Raw genomic sequence first — 24,836 nt, 5'->3', positions numbered from 1 at the left:
TATTTTTATGATGATTCCGGTAGTCTGTTCCTTCACAAGTCCTGACTTCAAGGGCTGTCCGTCAACTCCCTCAACTGCTTGTAATGTTCATTTAGTTGTCCTGGGTACTTGATGCTGAAGGCCCACTGCATATCCATGAAAAGACCAGCTGCCCCACAGTCAACCAACGCTGGTATTTCATTAATTTCTTCTGAAGGTATCAAAAGTATTATTTGTGGTATCAGGTAAGACTGTTCCTGTTCGTTTTCTATAGTTTGCAGAATGGGACCATGCATTTTCTCCTGAGCTGTTGTCCCACTCCAGGACGGTAGATGGCGTTTCCCTGTCATCATCCGGGAGCCACAGAGCATTCTTTGACCAAATGGCCTCGGTTCCCACAGTACATGCATAATCCCAGGGACTCTCTGCGTTTCCCATCTTCGTCAGAGAGAGAACCTTGGGCCAAGCCTATTTGCATTGGTTCCTCATGCTCAGCTTCAGATTTCAGTGGACGAATAAGTTGGGTTTAGGCTCAGGTTCATTCTGGGCCTGGAGTACTGACTCATCTTGCGTTTGCCTTTTCTCTTCTGGAGTCGGTAATCTAACTGGAGGACCATAGTGATGAGGTCTGCAAAGGTCAGTGGTCGTGCAACTCGAGCAAGCTTGTCCTTTAACTCTTTTCGGACAAACTTCTCATGAATAATGTGTTCTTGGTGTCCTCCGGCTGGCCCGTCCTATCAATCATTTGGCGAAACCTAGTAACATAGGTTAGAGTATCCAAGGTACCCTGGGAGAAATCGGGGAGCATCTTGTGGGCCATGTATGCCGTCTCTGGCCTGTCATACATAGCCTTTAATGTGTTTATGAAGGCTGGATAACTGTCCAAAATCAGATTGCACGCAGTCACTAGCAGAGTTACCCATGCCAGGGTATTCCCCATCATGCTAGTAACCATGTGCCCCACTTTGGCTCTATCAGAAAGAAATTGGTGGGGTCTAAAAGTGAAATGAATCACACAGTGATCTAGAAATTCCTTGAACCTTTCTGGGGATCCATCAAATTTAAAGCCCACTGGATGCATCCCAGGAAGGTCTTGTTGAGTATTTTCTCTAACGCCATTGCCTGTCGTAATGTGGAGTTTTCCTGACATAGTTCCTATACCTCAACGGTTAATCATTGTAAAGCATCTATGAGATAGACAAACTCATGGGTGCACAACATGTGGCCCACAGGCCAAGTCCAGTGCGCCATGCTCTCCTTTACGGCCGCGGGGGTTAACGCTGTTTCTAAGTGAGAGCAGGCAGCCAGCAGCAAAGGGCCGCCCTCCATTAGGAAAGTGTTTGTTGCCTGGCCTGGGAACAATACTGGCCTTCTATTGGTTCAGTGCATGCACTATGGGGGGCTCGTACGAGCCGGGTAGTGCATGTGCTGGGCCAATAGAGGGCCAGCACTATGGCTCTTGTGGCTATTAAGGCTTGTTGCCGTAAGGCGTTTCATACTTGCCACGCCAGTTGCAGAACAAAGTTGTCCGGAGGTGCTCCTATCGTCCACCGATGCCAGCCTGCCTGCTGATCGTAGGCTCGCTTGCCCGCTGATCGTTGCCTGCCCGTCTGCTCATCCGCCTGCCTGTTCGCACAGCAAGTTATTGTTCAGAGGGGGTGGGGGAACATGGAAAATACCATTTGGATGGGGTAGGGGTGCGCATGTCATGCCGTTTGGTTGGGGTGGGGGGACATGGGGCATGCATTTGGTTGTGGGGGGTGGACGTCAAGGGACATCTCTTTTGGTTAGGGGTGGGATGGAATAGGGCAGACCTGCGCCATGCCGTAGGTAGCCCTGGGAGGTAGTGGGGGGAACCAGGGCCATGCCGTTGGTGAGGCGGGGGGCATGGGTCATGCTGTTGGTGGGGGAGGTTAAGGGAGGTCCAGGGCATGTTATTGGTGGGGGGCAAAAGGGGGTACCAGGACCATGCTATTGGTTGGGGAATAGAGGGGACCAGGCCCATGCTGTTTGGTGGGGGTACATTGGGCATGCTGTTTGGTGGTGGGTTCGGAGACATAATGTTTGGTAGGGGGTTCAAGGGACCAGGGCCATGTCGTTGGTGGGGGGAATAGGGAGAGGCCAGTGCTGTGCTGTTTGGTGGTTGGGAATATGGCAGACCAGAGCTATGCTATTGGTTGGGGGGTGTGGGAACAGGGGGGACCAGGCCATGCTGTTTGGTGGGAATGAAGGGGGATATGGGGGACCAGTGTCATGCCATTGATGGGGAGTGGGGGAATAAGGGGGACTGGGGGATTGCTGTTTGGTTGTGGGATCGGAGACATACAGCTTGATGGGGAGCTCAAGGGACCAAGGCCATGCCATTGATGTGGGGGAACAGTGGGAGGCCAGTGCCATGGCGATTGGTGGGGATGGGGGGATATGACAGACCAGAGCCATGCCAATGGTGGGGGTTGGTGGGAATAGGGGGCACCAGGGCCATGCTGTTTGGTAGGGGTGAGGGGGGCATATGGGGGACCAGGGCCATGCCATTGGTGGGGAGTGGGGGAATAAGGGGGACCAGGGGCATGCTATTTGGTGGGGTTAGGTGGACACAGGCAGGTTGTTTGGTAGTGGGTGGAGGGAAATGTAGTTTGGTGGGGAACTCGGGGAGATATGGGTATGCCATTGGTGCGGGGAATAGGGGGTGGTTAGTGCCATGCTGTTTGATGGGGGCAGGAGTATGGCAGACCAGAGCCATGCCATTGATCAGTGTGGTAGGAATAGGGGGGAGGGGTGAGGGACATGTTGTTTGGTGTGGGAGGGGGACACTGGGGATGCTGTATGGTGGTGGGACATGCAGTTTGGTGAGGGGCTCAAGGGACAGGGATATGCTGTTGGCGGGGGACGTAGGGGGGACCAGGGTCATGCTGTTTGGTGGGGTCCCGCGAGCAGAACTTGTAATGTGGAGGTAAGGAGTTGACGGCTCTGGCACCTTTACCGGTGCCGTTAACTCCTTACCGCCACACTCGTAATGACCCCCATTGTTGAATTATCATGTTCATTTGTGTTGATTGTGGTCCCAGTTTTGGAGTAATACGGGGTACTCCTGTTTTTGTTGGGGCCCAGTCTTGGACCAGGGCGCCACAGGTCAGGATTGGGGTCCAGTACCATAGCTGCAGAGATGCAATGATGGAGCAGCGGGTATAGTATGAGTACTGGAACACCAGCATTTGCTGCATGGCAGGCCATTGGTGCTTTGAAGAAACTGATAATAGAAAGGACGACGTCCAACTTATTTGTATCACTAACCTCTCTTCTCTTGCACAGGGCTTACTGCATTTGCCGCCCCTGCTGCATTGACTGCTCTGGGATTCACCGGCACAGGCATAGCTGCAAATACGGCAGCTGCCTGGTTGATGAAGATCTCGGCCATCGCCAACGGAGGTGGCGTGCCAGCTGGAGGGGTAGTCGCCACCTTACAAAGCTTGGGTAAGGAGAAGAATCAGTGCAACTTTGAATGGCGAAGAGTTTCCAGGCTTATGAGGTCAAAGTCAGGGAAAATGCTAGGCCTCATGTTATCGGAGTTGAAGTGCCATTCCTTGCCGCCTTTTATAATAGAATTAGAATTCCTGTATTGCAGCCCCAGCACAGGTAACAGATGTCAGGTTTGAAGCAAACGAAGGACACTAAGGAGATAATGCAGTATTTTAGTGATTGAGGTAGAAGGAAAGGCTGATGCAAGTTGTTAATAAGGGCTTCACCCATCTGGAGTGAGAGTGACTTGTGGGTAGGAGTGGGACTTGTTTGACATATGAGCAAATGACAATACATTATCAAGGTGTCTCCAATCCAGGCCTTCAGAGCGAAAGCCGTCCCATGTTTCCAGAAGATCCACATGCAATAGATTTCAGAGCAGTGTACTTACATGGCACTTATTTGCTTCGTCGGTGGTTATCCTGACCACCTGGTAGGATTTCTTTTCCCCGAGGAGTGGAGCTGGGGCCCTTGTAGATAGTCATCTCACCAGTCCAGGATTGACTACCAGGGATTGCATTTATTTAGGTGATGTTACCCAGACCATACATTGCAATCAGGAAATCGCTTCACAGTGAACAGAGAGTTCTCTCTGTTCCAGAGAGGAGGCTGAAGGCCCACTCCACACTTGCCTAACTTCTTGGATATCCTGTAAAGCATGTACTTGTGTTGAGCGAATACCTTGAGATACCTTGAGTTTCTCCTTAACAGTGTGGAAGAAAAGGGGGCCCTTTCTAAGCAGTTTATCTTTCAAAGCCTGTAGTGCCACCTCCTGAAGTAATGTAGCAAAGCCGAATACACTGTTGGCTTAAGTCACCCCATCGGGCTCTACTACTAGGGTACCTCTTTCCTCTGCTTTGCTAGGAGCGCCACAGGCGCCCCCCCCACCCCAACTGCACACGCTCACCTTCTCCTCTCGTCCGCCTCAAATGCTCATAGGGGATAGACTGGCCCTTCATTACACCAGGTCAAATACACTGTTGACACAACTTGTTCTGTCAGGTTTATCTGCTCAAGTTCCTCCTTCCTCTGGCCCTGTTGGGAGCACCTGACCTCATCAGCTGTTGTAGGGGCTTCACGCCCACACAAACCAGATCAGGATGCATAAACCCTCACTGCCCCCGACAGACTAAAGCCTGAAACTATTACAAGACAAACACATCACCAACACCCTGCCTTTAACAAGGCTTCTGATTTCTCTCCAACCCACATTGTTCGATTGACCCATGCCAGAGAATATGAGGATGGTTCCATCCTCGCCACCCAGATGTCCCCCTAGACCTATTGTTCAAATGGCCCATGCCAGAAAACTTCAGGACGCATGCATCCCCCCACTCAGACACTTGTTTACAACACACACTCTACTGCACCTAAGCATTGAATGACCATTACCAGACTTCCATCACACTCACACTCACACTCAGACTCATCATGCAGGCATCTGCTTAACCTCTGCAACATTTAATGATCCGACAACACTTGCCTGAGGATCCCGACTGAGAGAAATGGCTTGACACGCTTGTCGAAGCCCATGGGTGCAAGAAGGCTTGCCACACAGCACAAGTCCCTTGTACAACGTCTCATTTCTGCCACCGAAATGCACCTGCACACCATGCACTAGAGGGCTCCTGCTAATTCTATTTCACTCAGTGAATGAATGGTCCTGGCCAGATGACCACTACCACTAGACTCACTCATAATAGGGCTCGGGAAAGCACTACAGCACTTGATGGTCAACAACCATTGCCCTACCAGCAGACGATACGCAATCTATGGCTTCACCTCTTAATATGTGCACTTCCTGAGCACCATCAGTGAGTGCCATTAGGCGTAGCACGCAACACCACATCCATATTCATTCTCACAAGGCCTCCTGCTGGATGTCTGTGTTGAGATCAAGGGATCCCCTTTTCAATACCTTTTTAACCAGGCTCTGTACCTGGACCTCAGTATAAATGCATAGAGTACAAACCATTCGGACAAGGGTCTGGCTATGGTTACCTCAGCCACAACCTTCTGCATCGCCCAACTGCCTACAGTGTGTTGAATGTCTGCAACAACAGACAAGACTCTCAAGCACCTAAAACCAACCGCGGATATATCTGCCATACAAGCAATACTGGTCGTGAAGGGGTTACATCACTGAAGATTAGCAAGTGCCCCACTCAGATGGAACAGTGAATGATGGCAAGCATCACTCCTAGACACAATTGCAAGGACAGCAATACCAACTAACCAATCCACTAACAATCTCATCCCTCTTCATACACCTCTCAAATTCTAACCAAACATAACCACAAACCTAAAACACAGCAAACCGCACAAACTTCACTACACTGCAACAATAAAACTAATCACACATAGACTTGCACAACAGCACACAACGACTACCAAAAGCACATCACTGCTCTCTTGCACTTTTCCAGCTTATTCCCACTAACTCCCCCCTCCCCCATTCTTCCTTTTTCAGAGCCGCCAGAGCGCCAGGGGACCACTCTGGTGGTGATAGTGCGCGTTACAAATATCCTGTAACATTAACATAGTGACACAATGTGTTCCCTCTTATGCCTTTCAGTGCCTTGTTAGGCTATTTTGCCTTTGCATGTCTCCTATGCCTTTCATATTGTCCATGTTGTCTGTGCCATTTATTCATTCCATGCTGCTTTTCTCCTGTGCCTTCCTCGCCATTCTTGCCTCCCATACCTCGTATGACTCTCCCCATGCTATGCCTCTTCTGAATTTTTTTTTGTATTTTTGTATTATTATTAAGTGCATTTGGTTGAGCATTGTCACCTTTTACACTATATTGAAAACCAAATATTACAATATTACAATATCAGCAATTCATTAAAACACATTTATTGTTTCCACTAAGTACTAAAAAGAAAGATCAGACCGATCTGTATTATAGATACATTTTCAATAAAATCCACTGCTATTGTGCATTAAAATTAAAGTGACAGCTTTCCAGCCAATTGCCGTATGTGAAAAGCCGCTGGGGCCATCACTAGGGACTCAGCACCAAAAATCATGGACCAGAATTTGCAGTAAGCTTTGTCATACTCCAAACCAAGGGCATCCCATTGTGTGAGGATGTGACGTGGGGACTCTAAGTGCTTGCCACCAAGTCTACAAAGTCTTTCTCCCATGGGAAGGCCCACCCAAGCACCCGTATTTTCAAGTACCGGAAGAGCGTATAGACGGACTGATGAATAAGTCTAGTGAGTGCAGGTAAGCGGAGCTTTATAAGGTGATGCATTGGGCGATCAATAGAAAAGCCTTGATGCGAGTAAATCTTATACCTATGGAGTGCAGCCACGATTCAGCCATAGTGTATACTCATATTTCAAAAGAAATGTTGCATAACCATAGCCCCCAGATCCCTCAACCATACACTCTTAGTAAATCTACTAGCGCGTGTAACGGGCCGACTTAATAAAGAGCCTGCTCCTAGGCAGCCAAAATGCATTTTCGCTCAGAAGTTACAGGCTGAGATTTTCGAAAGGGAGAGGAGAGAGGGTAAACCTGGTTCAAGTCTTATGGCTTCAACGGGAACTCTGCTAGGAAGTCTGAGTAATGATCCGAGGTTTTTTGCTTCCAACCTTGGGAGCCACGATACCACCTTCTCGGGAAAAACCTCCAAGGCATATAATATGCTCAGCACAATTGAGATCCTATGGGTGAGAATTATTGCCTCGATCGAACGATCCCCAAGGGGAGTCGATAATCCTTTTTATTGACAGCCTCTTCTGCCAAGCCTTGAGCGTTATCCCCTCAGCCAAATATGCGGGCAAAATAGTTGCTCTGATCCAAATACCCAGGTATTTGTCTTCGGCTATCTGTTCTAGATTAACACCTCCTAGATTCCAAACAAAAGAAGGGACACCATAGGCCCTTTTACCAAGCTGCATAGTTTTAGTTATGAAGGCATTGGCACTAATTCTGTGCTCACCGGCAAAAGCATAGAGGGAATCTAAAGAGCGCTGGAGGCTGACCACTGTGCGATCTAAATTAACGGTATCGTCTGCACACCTCAGTTAAGTGATAAAATCACTGCCGTAGTGCGGCGGAGGATTATTTAGGGCCTTGAGTGCAATGGCTAGCTCAGCTATATAGAGATTAAAAAGCAGGGGTGCCAACGGACAGTCGTTTTAACCCTCTATTAGTAGGGAAGAGTCCAGACAGGGCCCCCTCCCGCGTCCTTACCCTAGCATGTGTGTTGTTGTATAAAGATTTATTAAAAGACAAAAGCGACGGGTCTATACCCCATCGTGCCATGTTTTCCAAGAGTTTAGTTCTTAACACACTGTTGAAAGTGGCCGAGTAATCTACAAATCACAGATATAACATGGAGCCAGGGTAGCACGGTAAATCCGGTATTACGGTTAGGAGGGCCCAGATTGAACGGTTGGTCCCACAGCTCTTTCTGAAACCTGTTTGCTGAAAATTCAGCAAGCCCTTCTCCGTCACCCAAAAAGATAAACGGTCCAGTAATATGTTTGCAAATATTTGGGAACTGCAGTCCAACATGGCCAAAAGTCTGTAATTTGGCGGTTGGTCACATGGACCTTTCTTGCAGACCGATATCAAGATTGAGCCTTTAAAGGAACAAGGGATTATTCCTGTTTCTCAAATCTCCAAGAATAGTAATTGAAGCATTGGCTCCTAAAACTGTGGGTCGTTCTTAAGAACCACGTTACAGTGGCCGTCAGGGCCTGTCACCCTGGAGGCCGTAGACTTTATAATGATGGACACCAGGCCCACCTCCCTTACAAATGCGCTTACCATCAACTTGCGCATTGACCTGTGCTCCTCTACCAGAGTGAAATCCTGGTCCCACCAGTAGGACTTCTTAATAAAGGAGCCCCATTGTTCTTTGGATATGCAGTAGATTTCTTTAGCAGCAATACCAGCCTCATGGTTACGTATGAGGTAACAACATTTCTTGGTGTCATATGTCCTAATCAGCCGATTAATACATTTCCAGCCTCCCATATTCACTGAAAATGTATAACCCCGTAGCCAACTCTTGCATCTCGACCTGGCTTCTGCTACAATTTTTGTCTCCCCCCGACCCCAGGATAAAATAAGGCTTCTCTTGGTTCTCTGCACTACAGCATTAAGCTCTTTTTTCTTTTTGTCTATTACGTAGTCAAATCTCACTCCTGGCTTGGCCAAATGTTTGCTGTTGAGTAAATGCCTAGTATCTGGAGCGATAAACAGATCCTGGATCTTACCCAAGTCCCAGTTACATTTCCTCCGAATTTCCTGTCTATTAAGGCCACAATGCCCCAAGGCAGCATTCAATGTTTGTATCATCGCAACCTGGTCCACTGGGTATTAACCATAGGGTTATAACTCAGTATGTCACCAGATTTTGAATGTGCCCCGAGGCAAGTCATAAACAACATTATGTGATCGCTGGTAGTCGTGGACAGAGTCTCAAGCTCAGGGCAGTAACTAGCTATTTGTGAATCAGTAAAAATTAAGTCTATACGGCTACTGTATAGACCATTAGACCACGTCATTTGTGATTCCCCCAGTTTGTAAATCAAAGGGACAAGATCGAACTCTGCTAGAGCACCCTGCCATTCTTTCGCCTTGGTCTTAGCCGGCCGTTCTTTTCACCCCTCGCATTTTTTGCAGGTTCTGTACACAGTCAACATTAAAATCTCCTGACACAATGATCCCACCCTTGGGGAATTGAGTGTGCTAATTTCTGATGGTCTCTACCACGACTTCGATTATTTCTGATATAATGTCACCACCCGGTGGATCATATAGAGTTGCCAACAAAGATACCTCAGGGCCAAACAATGAGTTTTTAATAGAGGCACCTAGGAAATTACCTGTACTGGGCAAATTCAGTAATGTTATGCGTTACTTTGGCTCCAATGCATAATCCACCTTTTGGACAGCCATTTTGCGGCCACAAAGATGGGTGTTGTGTACGTGGTACACGAAGCGCGCATGCGCGGCCCGAGAGCCGACGCATGCGCGCCAGTTAATAAAGGCGGCGCCCGGCAGTTCACGCCGGAGCGCCGGAACAGGCGGACGTCTCCAGTGTCCGTTCTTGCGCGACCCATCTGCGCGCAGGGGCTCAGATCTGGGGAGGGCCCGCACTCCACCACAGTGGCCCTTCCGATCACAACACTGGCGACGAGGAGGTACGGTCCACTTCCGTGCCCGACGACCTCGGAGTGACGGAAGTCTGCCGTGATACGGACCCACAGAGCGCCGGCGGCCATCTTCTCTTTCACCCGCTCCCCGTCACACGTGGCGACAGTGGTTGCGGCCCGACTGGGTGCTCGTGCGCCACTCGCCAACGGCGTCGGAAGACACCGAAGAGTAATTTTTGGAACGCCCACAGTCCTGCAGGCGCAGGGCTGTGGCAATTGAGAAGAAAGAAGGGGATTTCACACCCAACCCTGCCACAGTGTAATCGTCCAGATCAAAGTGTGTACTTAACCATGTTTTCTGCAAGCAAAACACTGAGCCCTCATTAAGACAGAGAGAGAATCCGGATTATTAAGGAACGAGCTATGACCCTGGTTTTCCAAGACAGCAGATGTATAGGGCGAGACTCTTTCCGGGGGACCATTGCCCATGCTGCCTGTGCAAGACTTGCTTAACCACATTCGGCCTTGGACCCAGTGTGGGCTTTTTGAACTGGGAGAAAACACTGCATGCCACGCTTGACTTGAAGGTTGAAATACTAATATCTCAAATCCCTGTTAGAGCAAAGAATTTACATTTTTACATATGCGCTCCACTACTATAGGAGAGACAAGTGTTACCAGTGCGCAGTTAACTGATATGATATTTTATTTGTATCGCGCTCATACTCAAGTGTTTCAGAGCGCGACGAGGCAAGGGAGGGGAATAAAGGAGGACAAAACAATGATCTTGCTAGGCCCAGTGACATTGAGAACAGGGTCCTGAGCTATCAATGGTCGGCAGTTCTAGTTTTTGTATATCCTTTGAAGAAATGGCGCATAGATCCGGAATCAAGTGCAGGAGTTCCAGCAACCGAGAACGGATAAAAAAAGTACTAAGTGAGGTGGGGTTCATTTCAATAAACTTGATGTGGAAGAGTACCTTGTACCAAAAAGAGTCCGACTTTAAGCCCCAGGCCTCCTGTTTATTGGGTAGCAATGACTCGACCTGTGTCTGCCAGGTGTCTTGGTTAGGAATCACTTGTGGTCTCGCTGGCAGACTAACCTCAGGGAGCACCGCTTCCAGTAATTGGACACTTTTTTGGTCCCCCAAGTGGAACCTGTGTTTCCCTGACCGGTGCATGCAAACAAGTACAGGCCTAAGTTAAGGAGGGGGGCACACCGCCAGTAACTTTGTCTAGAATTGAGGGTGGGCAGGCAGTATTAAAGGTGGATTGAGAGGGATAGGGAGGGAGTTGGGCATTAGGTCGTGCGAGGCCAGACACATCTTCCGGAGTGCTGAGAGGCACTGATGATCGTGTCCTAGATTGCAAATGAGACTCCACTGTAGAGGGCCCTAGCCATCTATCCAGGGGGCCCTGGAGACAAACCCGTCTGACCATGCCATCCCCCATAGCCTTCATCACAGTCTTGGCCCCCACCCGCAAAGTGTGGACAACACAAGGCCCCACTTTCTCTTCCAGATGCGGGTGATCCGTCTGTTTACTCCTCCATGATTTGTGTTGTGGATTCTGACTTGCGGGCCCGATGCTTACACTGCCTGCTCTTCGTGGGGATCCGAGAGTTGTTAAGAAGTGAAATTTCTGCACGCAGCACCTCCAACGCCCAGCTCTCTGAGTCTGCCAAGACATAACCTGTCCCGTGTTGCAGTTCCCCCCTGAGGGGTGAAGTCGTTACCTGTAGGGCTCCCAGGTGTCGTTTCAGCCTCTACATTGTTGTTTGCAGAAGGGTTAACTGAGATCCGAGGAGGAGCTGTGAGATCCGGGATGCTCCGCCCACTGAATATCAGGATATAAAGTCAGTGCTTGCCATCAAAATCACATCGACCACTTTGGCCACTGTTTCCTTCAAACCTAGTTTCTCCGACACCATGCTGGAGCACAATAGAGCATCGATTTTGGATTCCAACTCCCCCAGTAGAGTCACTTAGGGGTGAAGGACCGTCACTGATGCTTCCTCCTCATAGTCGCTTTCGCTGGATAATGATTCTGAGGTGTTTAGTAACTTCTTCAGGTCAGGACTGTGAGATAGGTTTGATGCCAGAATGTTATTGTGAATGAAGTCTGCGGGAGCCATGGAATTCCTTTGGATGACAAAGCTTTAAAAGAGAGCGATTGTTGTCGATTGAAAAATTAGGATCCAACACAAACTCATCCCCCTTTCCAATAGGAGAAACACACACAGGAGCACTTTCCGCCGCCACTTTTTCAGTCTCGGCGTTTTAAAAGTAGTCCTTTATTTTTGGCTGTATAGCCTCTGTCGAGTGTCCCTTTTGTTTTTTTATTGTTGCTCGGAGAGATGTTTGTTTGTCGCTTTTTGTTTTGCGGGCTCCAGAGCCGTTTTCACATTTACCGGGAGTCACTACGTAGCGTAAAACAGGTTTTTTTAGATTTCATTAAACTTTGGTGAAAGAGAAAATAGCAGTGAGTGTCAGTTATAGGGCTGGGTGAGTGGTCGACTGAGAGAAAAAAAGGATTGCAGGGAGGGTCAGGCGCTAGGAAGCAAATTCTTTCCCCCAATCCCCACAGGCACTACTGTCATGCAACGATATTGTTCAGCTTGGAGTCCCAATACTCAAAATTGGCACTCACTGCTACAGCCCGAGTTGGTTGACTTTGCCAGGCGTCCTCTTCACGGTTCCCTGGCCCGGAGCGCCAAAGCACCAAACACTCTGACCCCCTCACTCTGCGCACTGCGCTTCGCACAGCTTCCTGTTTAAATCTTCCAGGAGTTAAAGCGACAGTGCCTTAAGTGACTCAGAGGGCCTTAAACCCAACAATCACCGCTCAAAATGAGTTCAGTCTGGCCTCCAAACAGGTATTTAAATTCGGCAGTTCGTTGTAAAACAGGTGGATAAGTGAAAACCTATTTCTTAACTGCTTCCTCCTTCATAGGATAAGCACCAGAGAGATCTGGGCGTCCCTGAAGATGGTGTTGGGGGCCTGTCCATTGCCTTCCGGGCAGGCCTCACTCTGCACCTGGATCACAACGCCAACACCCGGTGGTCATGCAGGGCGGACCGTAGGGGGCACCCTACGGCATCCGGATCACCGGACACTCATACCACGGATGGTGGACCGCAGAGGGAACCCTGCAGCATCCCGAGCACCGGATATACACGCAGTGGCTGGGGACACCCAGCACAAGGCAGTTTCGGCTGTGGGGGCAGGCACCCAGGCCGAGGCTGCTACCATGGCCATGCTCACATGGCTGTACAGGTCCCTCGGAATGGCGTTGCCCAGCAGGGGGACCGTCCAAACGCTGGGCCACATGGACAGGGCCTCAGCAGACTGCGCCGCACCAGCATGGTGCCCATAAACACAACGCAGGAATCAGCTTGGGATCGACTGACGAGCAGGAAGCAGCTCGTCATTTTTATTAGCTTGGTCACATGGTGAACACCATGTGACCATTATGCAGATCCTGGGAGCTACCATGCTCCCCAGGAGGGGTGGCATACAACAGATGGGTAAATAAACAAGGCAAGCAGTTCGCAGGCTGGACCGGTTCACAAACAAAATGGAGTCTCCCCGAAAAAAGCACAGGGTAGCTCCAAGTGGAAAAAGGTAAGCAGGGAAGGATGCTGCCAAAAGGTCTTTCAAAATGTACTCCCTCCGGAGCTATGCAATGTCAATAAATCGGAAGTAGTTCACAGGTACAAACACTCCTCAATGTCACCAATATCGATGAAATAGTTAATCTGCATTATCAGAGGGGCGTGCTTAGAAGAGCTGCTCGACTGCTGCTGCAGACTTGCGAACCGCCTCCTCAAACAGCAGCAAACAGGCTCTCACTCAGGGGCGTTGCTAGGGGAGGGCTGAGGGGGGCTATAGAACTGGGTCTTTTGGATGGAGCCCTGCATAAAAGCTCAGGGACTACAACCAAAAGGCTAGCGAGTCCCCACAGTCCCGACATTAGCGTAGCTCCAGATCTTTTCCAGGCCTAGCAACACCCCTGCACTCGTCTTCACTCTGCAGCACTGCGCACTGTATCATTGCTTTTAAAGATGTCATGCTTCCTCTGTTCTCCGGTATACGTTCCGCCAGAAACATAGGACAGTGAAACAATGTTGCCAGCAAACAGCCCGTCACTCCATTATCATTTTATGCTTTTTATTGCCCCGCTCTTCTCTTGCATCTTACCATTTCATCCCCTCTTCCCTCGACTCCTGCCACATCCCACCTTCTGACTCCCTCTTGCGTTACTTTTCCCCTCTCTTTATCCTCTGCCCCCCACACCTGCGACCATGGTCCACTTCAACCTGCTCCTAACTACTTCCTGTTTCCCCTCTCCTCTCTGCCCCACCAGTGCTTAGCCACTTCCTTTCTCCTCAACCTCACTCACACCCTTTGAATCCCATCCCGCTTTAGATCATGATTCTATGCCCCTTAGTGTGTCTTAAGCTGCCTTCCCTGTAGCCAATGGCCATGTATGCTTACTATGCCTTTTAAGGCCTCGAATGATCCATCCCTGCCCTGAAGTGCCTTCTCATTCTACTGCATATCAGTCTGCACTGTATACAATAAATGCGGTTTGCTGCCCAATACCAGCAAATCCAGTTAAATGCTTTGGTGCTCGTGACATCTTGGTCCTGCAGTGTGTTGAACCAGATGGGTGCCTCCCCATCAGCCACAAGTAACATTATAATTGTTCTTTTATAACCAGTAAGTGGTTTCCGAGCGCACGATTGGGATTCAAACTTGTGTTGCGCTGCGTTGTCTTGCTTCCAAGACAAACAAAACGCGTTGCCCCTGAGCTATCCTTCCTCCAGACATGCTCAATTTAGCAACATAGCCTACCACTGGGTCATGCAAATACACAGTCATACATAAAGCTAGAACTAGCAACTGGCACTAGTCAATATACTTACTCTATAAGCGTGCACGTTGCCTCCCGCCGCTCTATAGGGCAAGCCATTGTTGAAACGCGTGCCAGTCTCAGGGGAGGATTGGCCTATTGAGAACTCGGGAAATTTCCCAGTAGGCCTCTGCACCTGATGTTTCCACATTTTGTCATAGGAAAAGGGTTGGATTTGCTGAACATCTGTAATTTGGTGCCACTTTGAAAATTATTTCCAGGGCCTCTTTTGGTTCCCAGTTCACCCCTGGCCAGTCTGTGATTTATGTAGGAAATGCCTTTGAAATATCAGACCACAGTCATCTGGAAATCTGAGCTCAGTATAAGCCTGCGCTCCATGACAGCCTGTGATGCTATGAGGCCATATCAATGGCTGAGTAACAGTAACACAAGCTCTATAGATGCGCTGCGTTCCCTCTGTTCACACCGTTTAGCAAAGTGTTGCAAATGGAAACAATATATATACTCTGGGACCCCCTCCACTGCCATTTCATGTGGATGGAGGAAACAGGTGGCTTTTGTTGCCGGGGCAAAGCCCCCACCAGCCCAGGTCAAACAGTGCCGATTTCTTTAAGGATCCCAATCCGGGCAATTTGGATAAAGCAAAGAGCACTTTGGGAACATAAACATGTTATATCTGAATATATTTGTGATAGTGATTCAGCATGAACCACTTCTGAGTAAGTAATGCAAACTGGGCTGTCTGCCAAGGGTGGACTGGGAACCTAAAGAGGCCCTGGAAATAATGTTCAAAGTGGCCCCATATTACACATTTTCAGCAAGCCCAAACCTTTTTCCTATGGGAACATTTGCAAATAAAATAAGTTACCACACAAAAGAGGCCCAGGGTGCAGAGGCCTACCGGGAAATCTCCAGCGTTCCCTATAGACCAGTCCAACCGTGCTCTCTGCCCTTTTCATGTGCCCCAAAACTCACCCTAACAGTGAAATGTCTGTAAATCGCAGCAAGACATATACAAACTTCTTTGGAAAGCGACAGCCAGTGGATGTTAGGCATGGGCTGTTCCTGTACATAGCTTGTGAGTCCTGACGCCTACTTGTGCGTGATAGAGGGAGCCCTTGTTTAGGAGTAAATCTTTGAGACTGTTGGGATAGCTACCCTGTGGGTTTGTCTTGGGCTTCCATGGAATGGTGCTTCTACAAGACACACTTTCTAGAGCCCAGTTCCATCTTGTTCCAGCCCATTCCCTGGTCGTCATCCATTCCCTATGCAGAATTTTATTAGATGAGATCCTTCTGCTCCCCTCGCCCACCCATAACCCCTCCCTCTTAGGCCATCTTAATTTGATTCAATGTTCTGCTCATTATGTATTGATAAGATTTATTTATTTTACTTCCAGGAACCAGTAGCTTTTCCTATCTGACAGGAGGTGCCGCTGGGCACGCATTTCACAAGAATTTCATCTGTGGCAAGAAGGAGGCATCGAAAGGCAAGAAGTAAAGTCTGTACCATCCCTTCCAGAAGGTGACTGTTCTTCTGTAGCTCTTGATTGGAACATGAGCGCACTGTGTTCTCAGTGGCACGAGGGATATGACTTTGTGTCCTGTGGCGAAGAGGCATTTTCTTCTCAATGGGTGAACATTGAATCCAATTCAAAAACCCTAATCAGTAGGGTTTGGCTGTACGCTTGTATTTCATGTGACCTTGTTTCAAATGTTACGAATAGCAGGACTAACACTTGTGCCTGCTTGAAAGGTGGTATATAGTGGGGTCAGTGGCACTATGCAAAATGGTAGTGGCCTCCCTGCATGAGGCCACAGCAAGGTCCCTCACATTTGTATGTGTATTACCAAACAAATGTAGGCACAGCAGAGCTTCTTACTGACAGTTTTCACATTTTAAATACCATTGACATTTGATGGAATGCCTGTATTTTTAGCTCTCATTTCACCAGGACAGTCTCTGCTTACCTTTAATGTGAGAAAGGGGCCAGACTCCTCAGGCCATGTTGCCTGACAAATGAGCCACACTTACAAGACCACTTAGAGGAATTTCTTGCTTTGAAGCTAAGCAGGGTCAGCACTGCATTGACACTAAGCAGGGTCAGTCCCGGTTACTGCATGGATGGACGACTGAATGGGCATCTAAATTATTTACTTTCTTTTAAACCGTACTAATGTCATTCCTTGAAGGTTTTGTACTCCGAGACAATGTTTTGTCTTTTGGTGAATTGCATTCTGGTATTTGTAGTCTCCCAGTCAATAAACAACTGCAGTAACTGGGACGAACCATGCTAAGCTTCAAAGTGAGGAAGGGGTCAGCCCACTAAGGCCATGTTGGCTCATATATGGGACCATCCTGAGAAGAACACTTAGAGAAACATAGCCTAAGGGGGCTGGATCCTTCCTCGCTTTGAAGCAAAGCTGGGTGTGTCCCGGTTACTGCATGGATGGCAGGCAGTCCACGGTTTTGAATGCTGTGTGTTTTCTTAGTTTTAAATATCTCATAACACACAGCATTCACATTTTTATAAAACAGAAAAAATAAAAAAATTTAAATCACATTTATTCTGACTACTGCTGTCAGAGTACCCTGGCCTTAAGGAGTTCTAGATGCAGCACTTAACCATTATGCTGCAATGATGTAATTGTTTAGATTTTCTCAAGTTTCATACCTAGCCTTTTATCATTGAACATATTAAATGATAGGCTAAGTTTGAAATGTATAGCCCATGAAGCAACAAGCCATTGTGGCCAAGTGGGTAAATGCTGGGCCTTGAGCTCTGGCAGACAAGGGTTCAAGGCTATATGTTTTTTTTTATATTGAACTAATTTAATTAAAAGTTAAGCAACACAAGTGGGACGTGGCGAGGTTTGTTGTATTGCAGTCCTTTGATCCTATTTAGCATGAGGGAATTTAGACGTGGCTGTGTAAGTGATTTCAATCCAGCACTCCAACTAAGTCAATGCCTAGTATGGATGCCCAATGGAAACCCTTATTTATATATTTTTATATCAAAAGTTCTTTTACTTGTGGATGATGTACCCTTATGTAACGCCCCTCTCTTTGAATCCCCCCGGTCTCACTGAACCAAGAAATAGGTTTGTTTTGCAAATTAAATTTTGAAGAATTGAACAATATATAGATTACACTTTTATGAATATGAATACTATCTAAATATCACACTTATGAATATGAACAATGATCAGCAATGGGTAATATCACAATATCAACAATCTCTTTAATCAATTAGGAGTAGGAATAGGAAAAATAATGTAGCAGAGAATACTTTGTATGGGTTCAAGAAATTGCAAGGATAGGAAGGAATGCAACACAGAAATATACTTGATATGACTTCAATCAAAGACAAGGTGATCACTCTTTCCCTCTGTTACTACTCACTTCCCCCAATATGCAATATGAAGAGATGGAATGAGGGCACACAGGTATCAGGAATAACAATCAATAATTTCAGTTTCAATCCCACTTCCCCCCAGCAAACTTAGAGAGACAGTAATGATTTTAAAACAGGCCAATTGCTTTTAAATGTAATATGTAATGTATGGAAAAATGTTAAAAATGACTTTAATTCACTAAATGGATTCAGAACTAGTGGGAGTTGCTTTGGATAGGTTCAGGTAAACACAAGCAATGATTGTAGAATTATTAGCAGATGGAAAAACGAAATTCAGAGGTTGGAATCAAGAAATAGCTGTTTTTACAGGTGGTGAAATTTAGCCAAATGCAAATTCACGGCAACCTTTCCACGTGCGAGAAACGCGATTATGGAAAAACTGTAAGGAATTGAAATGTCTTCTTGGGTTCGTTTGAAAGCTGTGGATGTTAGCTTCAAAATGACATTTACATTTTGTTCCTTGCACATACGGTTCAAAAGTTAGAAGTTTTAGGAGAGGTTGATTTTTCTCAAAAGGAGTCAAGATTTCTAATGAAATTGCGTTTTGAATTACAAACAGGTTGGCTCACACTAACAAATTATCACAGGATTAGATGGATGAGAAAGGATTCAGAATGGACAAAAGAGATTCTACAATGCAGTCTGGATATGTTGGAATGGGTTGGATGGATTACTTTAAACTAAGAGATGACTATGGACAGTCCTACGCTAAATACTCACAACTCTGGTTTAAAATGAACCCGTCAAAGATCTGGTCAAGGGTTTGGCCTGGACTTCGCTCACCACCGGACAGGTCTCAGGTGCTTGGTTCTGCTCTCAGCACTCTGGTCTCTGCACGGCCTCTTGGACTGGATCTGATGGGTTCTGGGTTGCAGTTCTGCTGGACTGATCTGGATCTTGGGTTCTAGCAAAGGTTGTTGGCCAGAAGTAGCAAACAGCTCAGCCAGGCTGTTGAATGGGTTAGGCCCTGTGGAAGTTTAGGGGTTAAATCAGGTTGCTAGATTTAGATTTTAAAGGCCTGCTGAAAAGGGTTCAGCTTTTTGGGTTAGGCCTCTGCTTCAGTGTTCTGGAGTCTGGTTCTAGAGATGGGTTCTAGAGATGGGTTCTTCCTGCAGATCGCTTTGCCGGTGGATCAGTGATGAGTGAAAGTGTGTGTCCGTGGGTCCTCAATAGTCCTTATTTACCCATTTTCCAAAGGGGTGGTGAGGCTGATTTCACAATGCCCAACCCTCTAAGGATCTGATAGGTCAGAGAATTCCCCCTATCCTGATTGGAGAAAGGAACAGTATGTCATGATGTGTCATCATGTGTCAGAGTGACACTGTGTTTAGGGTCCAGAAGAAATCCCTCCCCTTGGTTCTTACTTAGAAATCTATTTTTCCCAAAAAACACATTTCCAATATGCACAACTTGTTAATAATGCATAATTACATGACAGATTGACTAAGGTACGTTTCTGTCAAAATCTTATCTTCCTACGAGTTTTGGTTCATAAATGACAAATTTTCACGCTTTTGGTTGGTTACACCTTTTCGGATCTGTACAATTTTCTATACATACATGTACATACCCTCTGGGCATATTCCTGTAATTTTACATGTTCCTAGCATAATCACAATAGCTACAATATTAAAAATGTTGTGGTTCAGTCTCCGAATGTCACGCAGATTCCAGATTAGTTTTAAACTGTGAGTGAATTTTTAATTATAATCATCTCTAAATATCATATTTCTGTCCATTCGGCACAATATTTTATAAGTCTTTTCCCAAAACATACAGTTACTTTGGTTTCAAATCCACATTTCCAGTCTGGCCCGCCTCCAAGCTTGGCTGAGTCAGAGAGTCACATGGTCTTCTTCCTGCCAGGGCAGCTGATGTCAGTCACACCCGAATCAGCATTTTAATTCAGTTCAAGGAACCCATTGTCTCTTTCTCAGAGCAGCAGAGGAAGTCTCCTCCCCTTCTCATTAACATGCCAATGCGATATCCTCTCCTTTTGGTGGGAAGGAACAGGGTGGTATGTTCTCAGGGGAAGAAGCCTCTCCCCCTCTTCCCCTGAAGCCTGAGCTTCAGGGGAAGAGGCAGTTACAAATTTACAGTTACAAATTTAAAATAAGCAAACATATCTTCAATTTCAGTCTTTTTTGATCATGAAATCACTGTGTGGGGCACCCCATATTGCATTTGATGGAAGTCCCTTCTTTGGCATATTTTGTTTTTGAGACACAAGTTTTACCTGTCAGATTTAGAGATCGCCAGCGTCTGACAGAGGCGAATAACGGTATTGCACCATTTTTGACATATTTCTTTCCAGCAAGCAATCTTCAATGTGGATTTTCTTCTGATAAGTGTACTTCAGTGACATTGTATTTATGTGGATTCTTGAAGTAGAATGATGTTCAACACACAACAAGGAGGTTGGGTATTTTGGGTGGTTTGTGAGCCATGATTTTTGCAAATTTGACAACCAAGAAAAATGGATTTTCACACAGCTCTGTGTTTCTTTTGCAATCAGCCTTGCTCTGTGGGCAGCCAAATAATGGGGTTTGGCAGTGGTCTCCTGTGTTACCACTGACATAGGCAAAAGTGGATGGCGACCTATTTTTCAGATTTTTACTGCGCACTTTTGGGTGATTTTTAGGGAGCAGCATGCTTTCCGGCGGCCATTGTGATGTTCCTGATGTAAGCAATGCACAGTAATGTTGCAGGGCCTGGACTAGTGGGTTGAAACATCCCACAGCTGCAATGTCAGCCATGTGCAAACATACCTTGCACCAAAATAACAGGACCCAAATGTGCGTTGCAGCGGAATGCCTTTGCCAAATTGGCCCATGCGACAATGGTGGCGCCAAAATGGGGTGTACCACTTGGAGAACGCTGCTTAAGTGTGTGGCTCATGGCACATAATTTAATTCTTGCACATTGTCTAAAAACGTTGTGAGTTCTCAAAATTTTAAATATCTCGTAACAGACAGCATCCACATTATTTGTTTTCAAACCGTGCTACTGTCAGTCTTTGAAAATTTGCACTGAGAGACAATTTTTTTGCCTTTTGCTGAATTCTGGTCTTTGTAATCTCACAGTCAAAATGGGGGGAAAAATGCCACAATTGTACCATTTTGCCTAAACTAGTTCTCTATAAGGATTTATATATTTGAGTGACACTATGTTGTGTGTACTTTTGAAGTTAGCTTTATACAGCAGACTATTGTTGAAAGACAGACATGGGGGTGAGGAGGGGAAATGATGAGAGAGCAAGTAAGCCCATACCATGATGTGGTAAGAGAGTTTGCAATCCTGGACATTGGTGCAATTATTTTCCCTGGATTGTACGAATGTTAAGGTGAACAATACACTGTAACAAAACCTTTGAAAGGCAAGGAAAATCCTTTAGTTGCAGGGGCGTTCAGGTGAGAACTTAATGCAACAAAACCCTGGAAATTCAGCTAAAGCCACCTTACCTTTGCGCCCCCTGTTTCGCAGACTGTGACCACAATAATGACATCACAGATCACTTCACTGATGACGTCACTAATTACATGTTGTATGGGAACACTGATGACATTACAAATAATATCACTGATGCCATCACTGGTGACAACACTAATTGCATTGTATCTCTCCTCGTCCTCACCCTCTACCTCTCTCAGCCCCCCTCTGGCCGCCTTTCCCTCTACTACTCATTTCTCCTCTTTCTCTCCAACTACACCTGATGATGTTTCTAGACAAGTCTGATCTATGAAAGTGTCATCCAAACAGGTGCTCCCCTGCTCCTGCAGAACCACCAAGGACCACATTGACACCCTCAATCGATTTCTTCAATCACTCTTTTGCCACTGGAACTTTCCCCTCTCTCTTCAAACACTCCCTTGTGCACCCCCTCCTTAAAAAGCCGTCTGCCGATACTACCTGTCTGGCAAACTATCACCAGATGTCTACCACTCCTTTCTTGGGCAAACTCAGAGAAAAGCTGCCCATCTCCCAGCTTACTCTCTACACTGAATCTGTTGGTTGTCTCCATGACCATCAGTCTGGCTTTTTATCAGTCAGAGGCACGGAACCTGCTCTCCTGAACACCTCTGAAGATCTACTCACTAATCTTGATTCAAGCCTTCCTTCTGTCTTCATTCTTCTTGACCTTTCCTCTGCTTTTGACACGGTCAATCACGACATCCTAGTCAATCGACTCCATGAGAACCTGGGCATCATGGATCAGGCCCTGGAGTGGTTGACCTCCTTACTCCTGGACCGACCCTCCCAGGTCCAACTTGGGTCCTTTCTCTCCACCACCTCTCTCTCCTTGTGTGGTGTTCCCCAGGGCTCTAACCTCTCACCCCGGCTCTTCAATGTCTACTTGGTCCCTTTGGCCCACCAGATCTCTACCTTCTTCTCTAACTTTCAGAGTTATGCAGTTAACAGTCAGCTCTCTTTCATGCTCCCGTCAGTCTCCTCTGCTTACTCGCTCAATCCTGGCTGTCTATCCAATATTCAGGATTGGTGTGCCTCCAACGATCTCTGTTTTAATTCCAGTAAGACTGAGATCCTTCTCATTGGGACCCCTACTCCCGCTTTCCCTCTTTCACTCTGGTCACCCTCCTTGGGCCCTCTTCCTTCGACTTCCTGTGAGGCAAATAAACCTTGGTGTCATCTTCGACTCCACTCTCTCCTTCTCTCCTCACATCACAGACCTTGGCAAGAAGGCTTGCTACCAGCTGCACCTCCTCAGGGGTATTCTTCCCTTTCTCACTTTCTCCCAGGAGCTCACTGTCTCCAGAGCCCTTGTTCTCTCTATGCTGGACTACTGCAACAGCCTCTTTCTCAATCTGCCTTCCTCTACTCTCCGCCCTCTTCAACTAATCCAGCGAGACTTGTCCTCGACCTCAAGCCCAGGGACTGTATCTCTCCAGCCCTGAAACTCCTCCACTGGCTCCTGGTGGCTGTAAGGATCAAGTTCAAGAGCCTCTGCATCATCCACAAAACCTTCTGGGCGGGGCCCACACTACATCCAACTCTCTCTTCCAAAATACCTTCCTTCTCAAACCCTTCACTTGGCCACCTCCAACTCTCTGAGGGTCAGATGCTTCTCCAGGCAGAGAGTGGGAGGTAGATCTCTCTCTTCTGCGGATGTCTCCCTCTGGAATGGCCTCCCTGCCCCTCTCAAACCTGAGACTGGACCACCTGAAGTCCCCCCTTCTCCCTCCCCCTGCACTTTGTGTTGTTGCACTTGCACGATCTCAATGACACAAGGCCTAGCAAGATCGTTTGTTTTGTCCTCCCACTTTCTTCCCTCCCTTGTCTTGTCACGCATAGAAACACTTGTTTCTGATGGTCTGTTATTGCCTCACAGTCTATGCACAGTCAAAATATAAGTTACTGTTGTTTCTGATGGTCTGTTATTGCCTCACAGTCTATGCACAGTCAAAATATAAGTTACTGTTTTATATGTCCACTTGCTTCTTTCATATGCCAAGGGCATTCTCAAATGTCCAGTAATGCCACCCAATGCAAGTTGATGCCTTGATAACTCATACACCTGATATGGTCACAGTATGCAAGTGAAAGCCTCACATGGCTAATTGCAGCCATCATATGTGAAGTGCAGCATCAAATTCCCTAGTAATGACATTAATTGCCTTTTATGCATGGTATGAGGTACCATATATGCGTAATTGATCCATCATGTAACAAGCTCAACCTCAAATGATCATAAACACCACATAGTTCCTTATATGCATGTTTTTTTCCCAAGCTAGATATACAGGCTCAAATTCCACTGGGAATGACAACGAATGACTCGTATCAATGTATAGTCACTACATTTAATGTGCAGCCTCGTATGCCATCATATGCCAAATGCAGCCTCAAATGCCAACAAGCTGCCACTTTGTTTCTCAAATGCATGGAGTCTTCAACATCAGAGATCTGCAACCTGTGGCTAATCAGATATTTAGGCCTATGGCTCCAATGATCCCTCACAATTGACTTTGCTGTATAAGGCTGATGGGTGATGCAGTTCAAGACAGCAGGGGAGGCAAATGTTGCATGCCAATGCAATAGGTAATGTGCAGCCTCATATGTCCATTTGCTGCAATCGTATGCCATGCATGGTCTCAAATGCCCAATAAATGCCTGTTTATGAGAGAGTGATGGAGGAAGGGGCACACAAGACAGAAAGGAAGATAGAAAGGAGGTGTGGAGTGGTCAGAGACTACAGGGATGCAGTTTATATGAGGAAAGGGAAACAATTAGAAATTGACTCATGCAGTTGGTGAAGAGTAAAGGTCTGAGAAGGAAAGAGGGAGAGGGGCAGTTAAAGGGGAGAGACAAGTGAGGGGGAGTAGCAAAAGTGTGCAGAAAAAGAAAGAGACCAACAGAGTAGCAGAGTAGAGTATACTGAGAAAGGAAAGCACAGAAAGGGTAGGATTCTGTCCTTCAGTGGGCCATGAAAACATGGCAACATATTGTATTGGTGAGTATAAACAATGAAGGTGCAGGACTTTCTGGCCTGTGCTGCTCGATCTAAGGAGGCGTAATCTGACATATCGTGGCCTGTATAGCAAGGCACTGTGAGAAACCAGAAGGTGTCTCACCCACTAGTTCCCAGGGATCTGTCATCCAGGTGGCAAGTAGATGGCCACCGCTTTTGGATCCAGTTCCTGGGGGTGGACCAGTGCGGGAAGATCACCTGAGGAAGGGGAGCCAACAGCTCAAATATCCTGACATATAATTTCTTGAACACTTTTCTTTTGCAGAACATTGTTTCCCACAGTATTTGTATTTAGAAGTAAGGATTGGCAATACGTTTATTAGAATAGGCCCCATTTATTTTGACAGGACTCGACTAGGACTGCATCCCCCATTTATTTTGACAAGACTTGACTAGGACTGTATCATTATTATTTGATGGTCGTAGCTTGCTCCCATTTTTAGAT

General features: G+C 46.9%; 1 protein-coding gene across 4 annotated transcripts in view; it reads left to right on the top strand.

Moving 5' to 3' along the window:
* LOC138503307 (interferon alpha-inducible protein 27-like protein 2A) overlaps positions 1-24,836 on the top strand; it is a 119,888-nt gene that overhangs the window by 78,935 nt on the left and 16,117 nt on the right. For all 4 annotated transcript variants that reach the window (XM_069622920.1, XM_069622921.1, XM_069622922.1 and 1 more), the window contains 2 exons: positions 3,289-3,450; positions 15,889-16,013. In XM_069622920.1, coding sequence (XP_069479021.1) covers positions 3,289-3,450; positions 15,889-15,989 — 263 coding nt within the window. In that variant the 3' untranslated portion in view covers positions 15,990-16,013. The remainder of the gene's footprint in view (positions 1-3,288; positions 3,451-15,888; positions 16,014-24,836) is intronic.

The sequence above is a fragment of the Ambystoma mexicanum genome, chromosome 11 (assembly GCF_040938575.1).
Source record: "Ambystoma mexicanum isolate Mex_15411 chromosome 11, UKY_AmexF1_1, whole genome shotgun sequence".
Classification (NCBI taxonomy): Eukaryota; Metazoa; Chordata; class Amphibia; order Caudata; family Ambystomatidae; genus Ambystoma; species Ambystoma mexicanum.
Note: the sequence above shows the minus strand (reverse complement) of the source record. Positions and strands in the feature narration are given on the sequence as shown.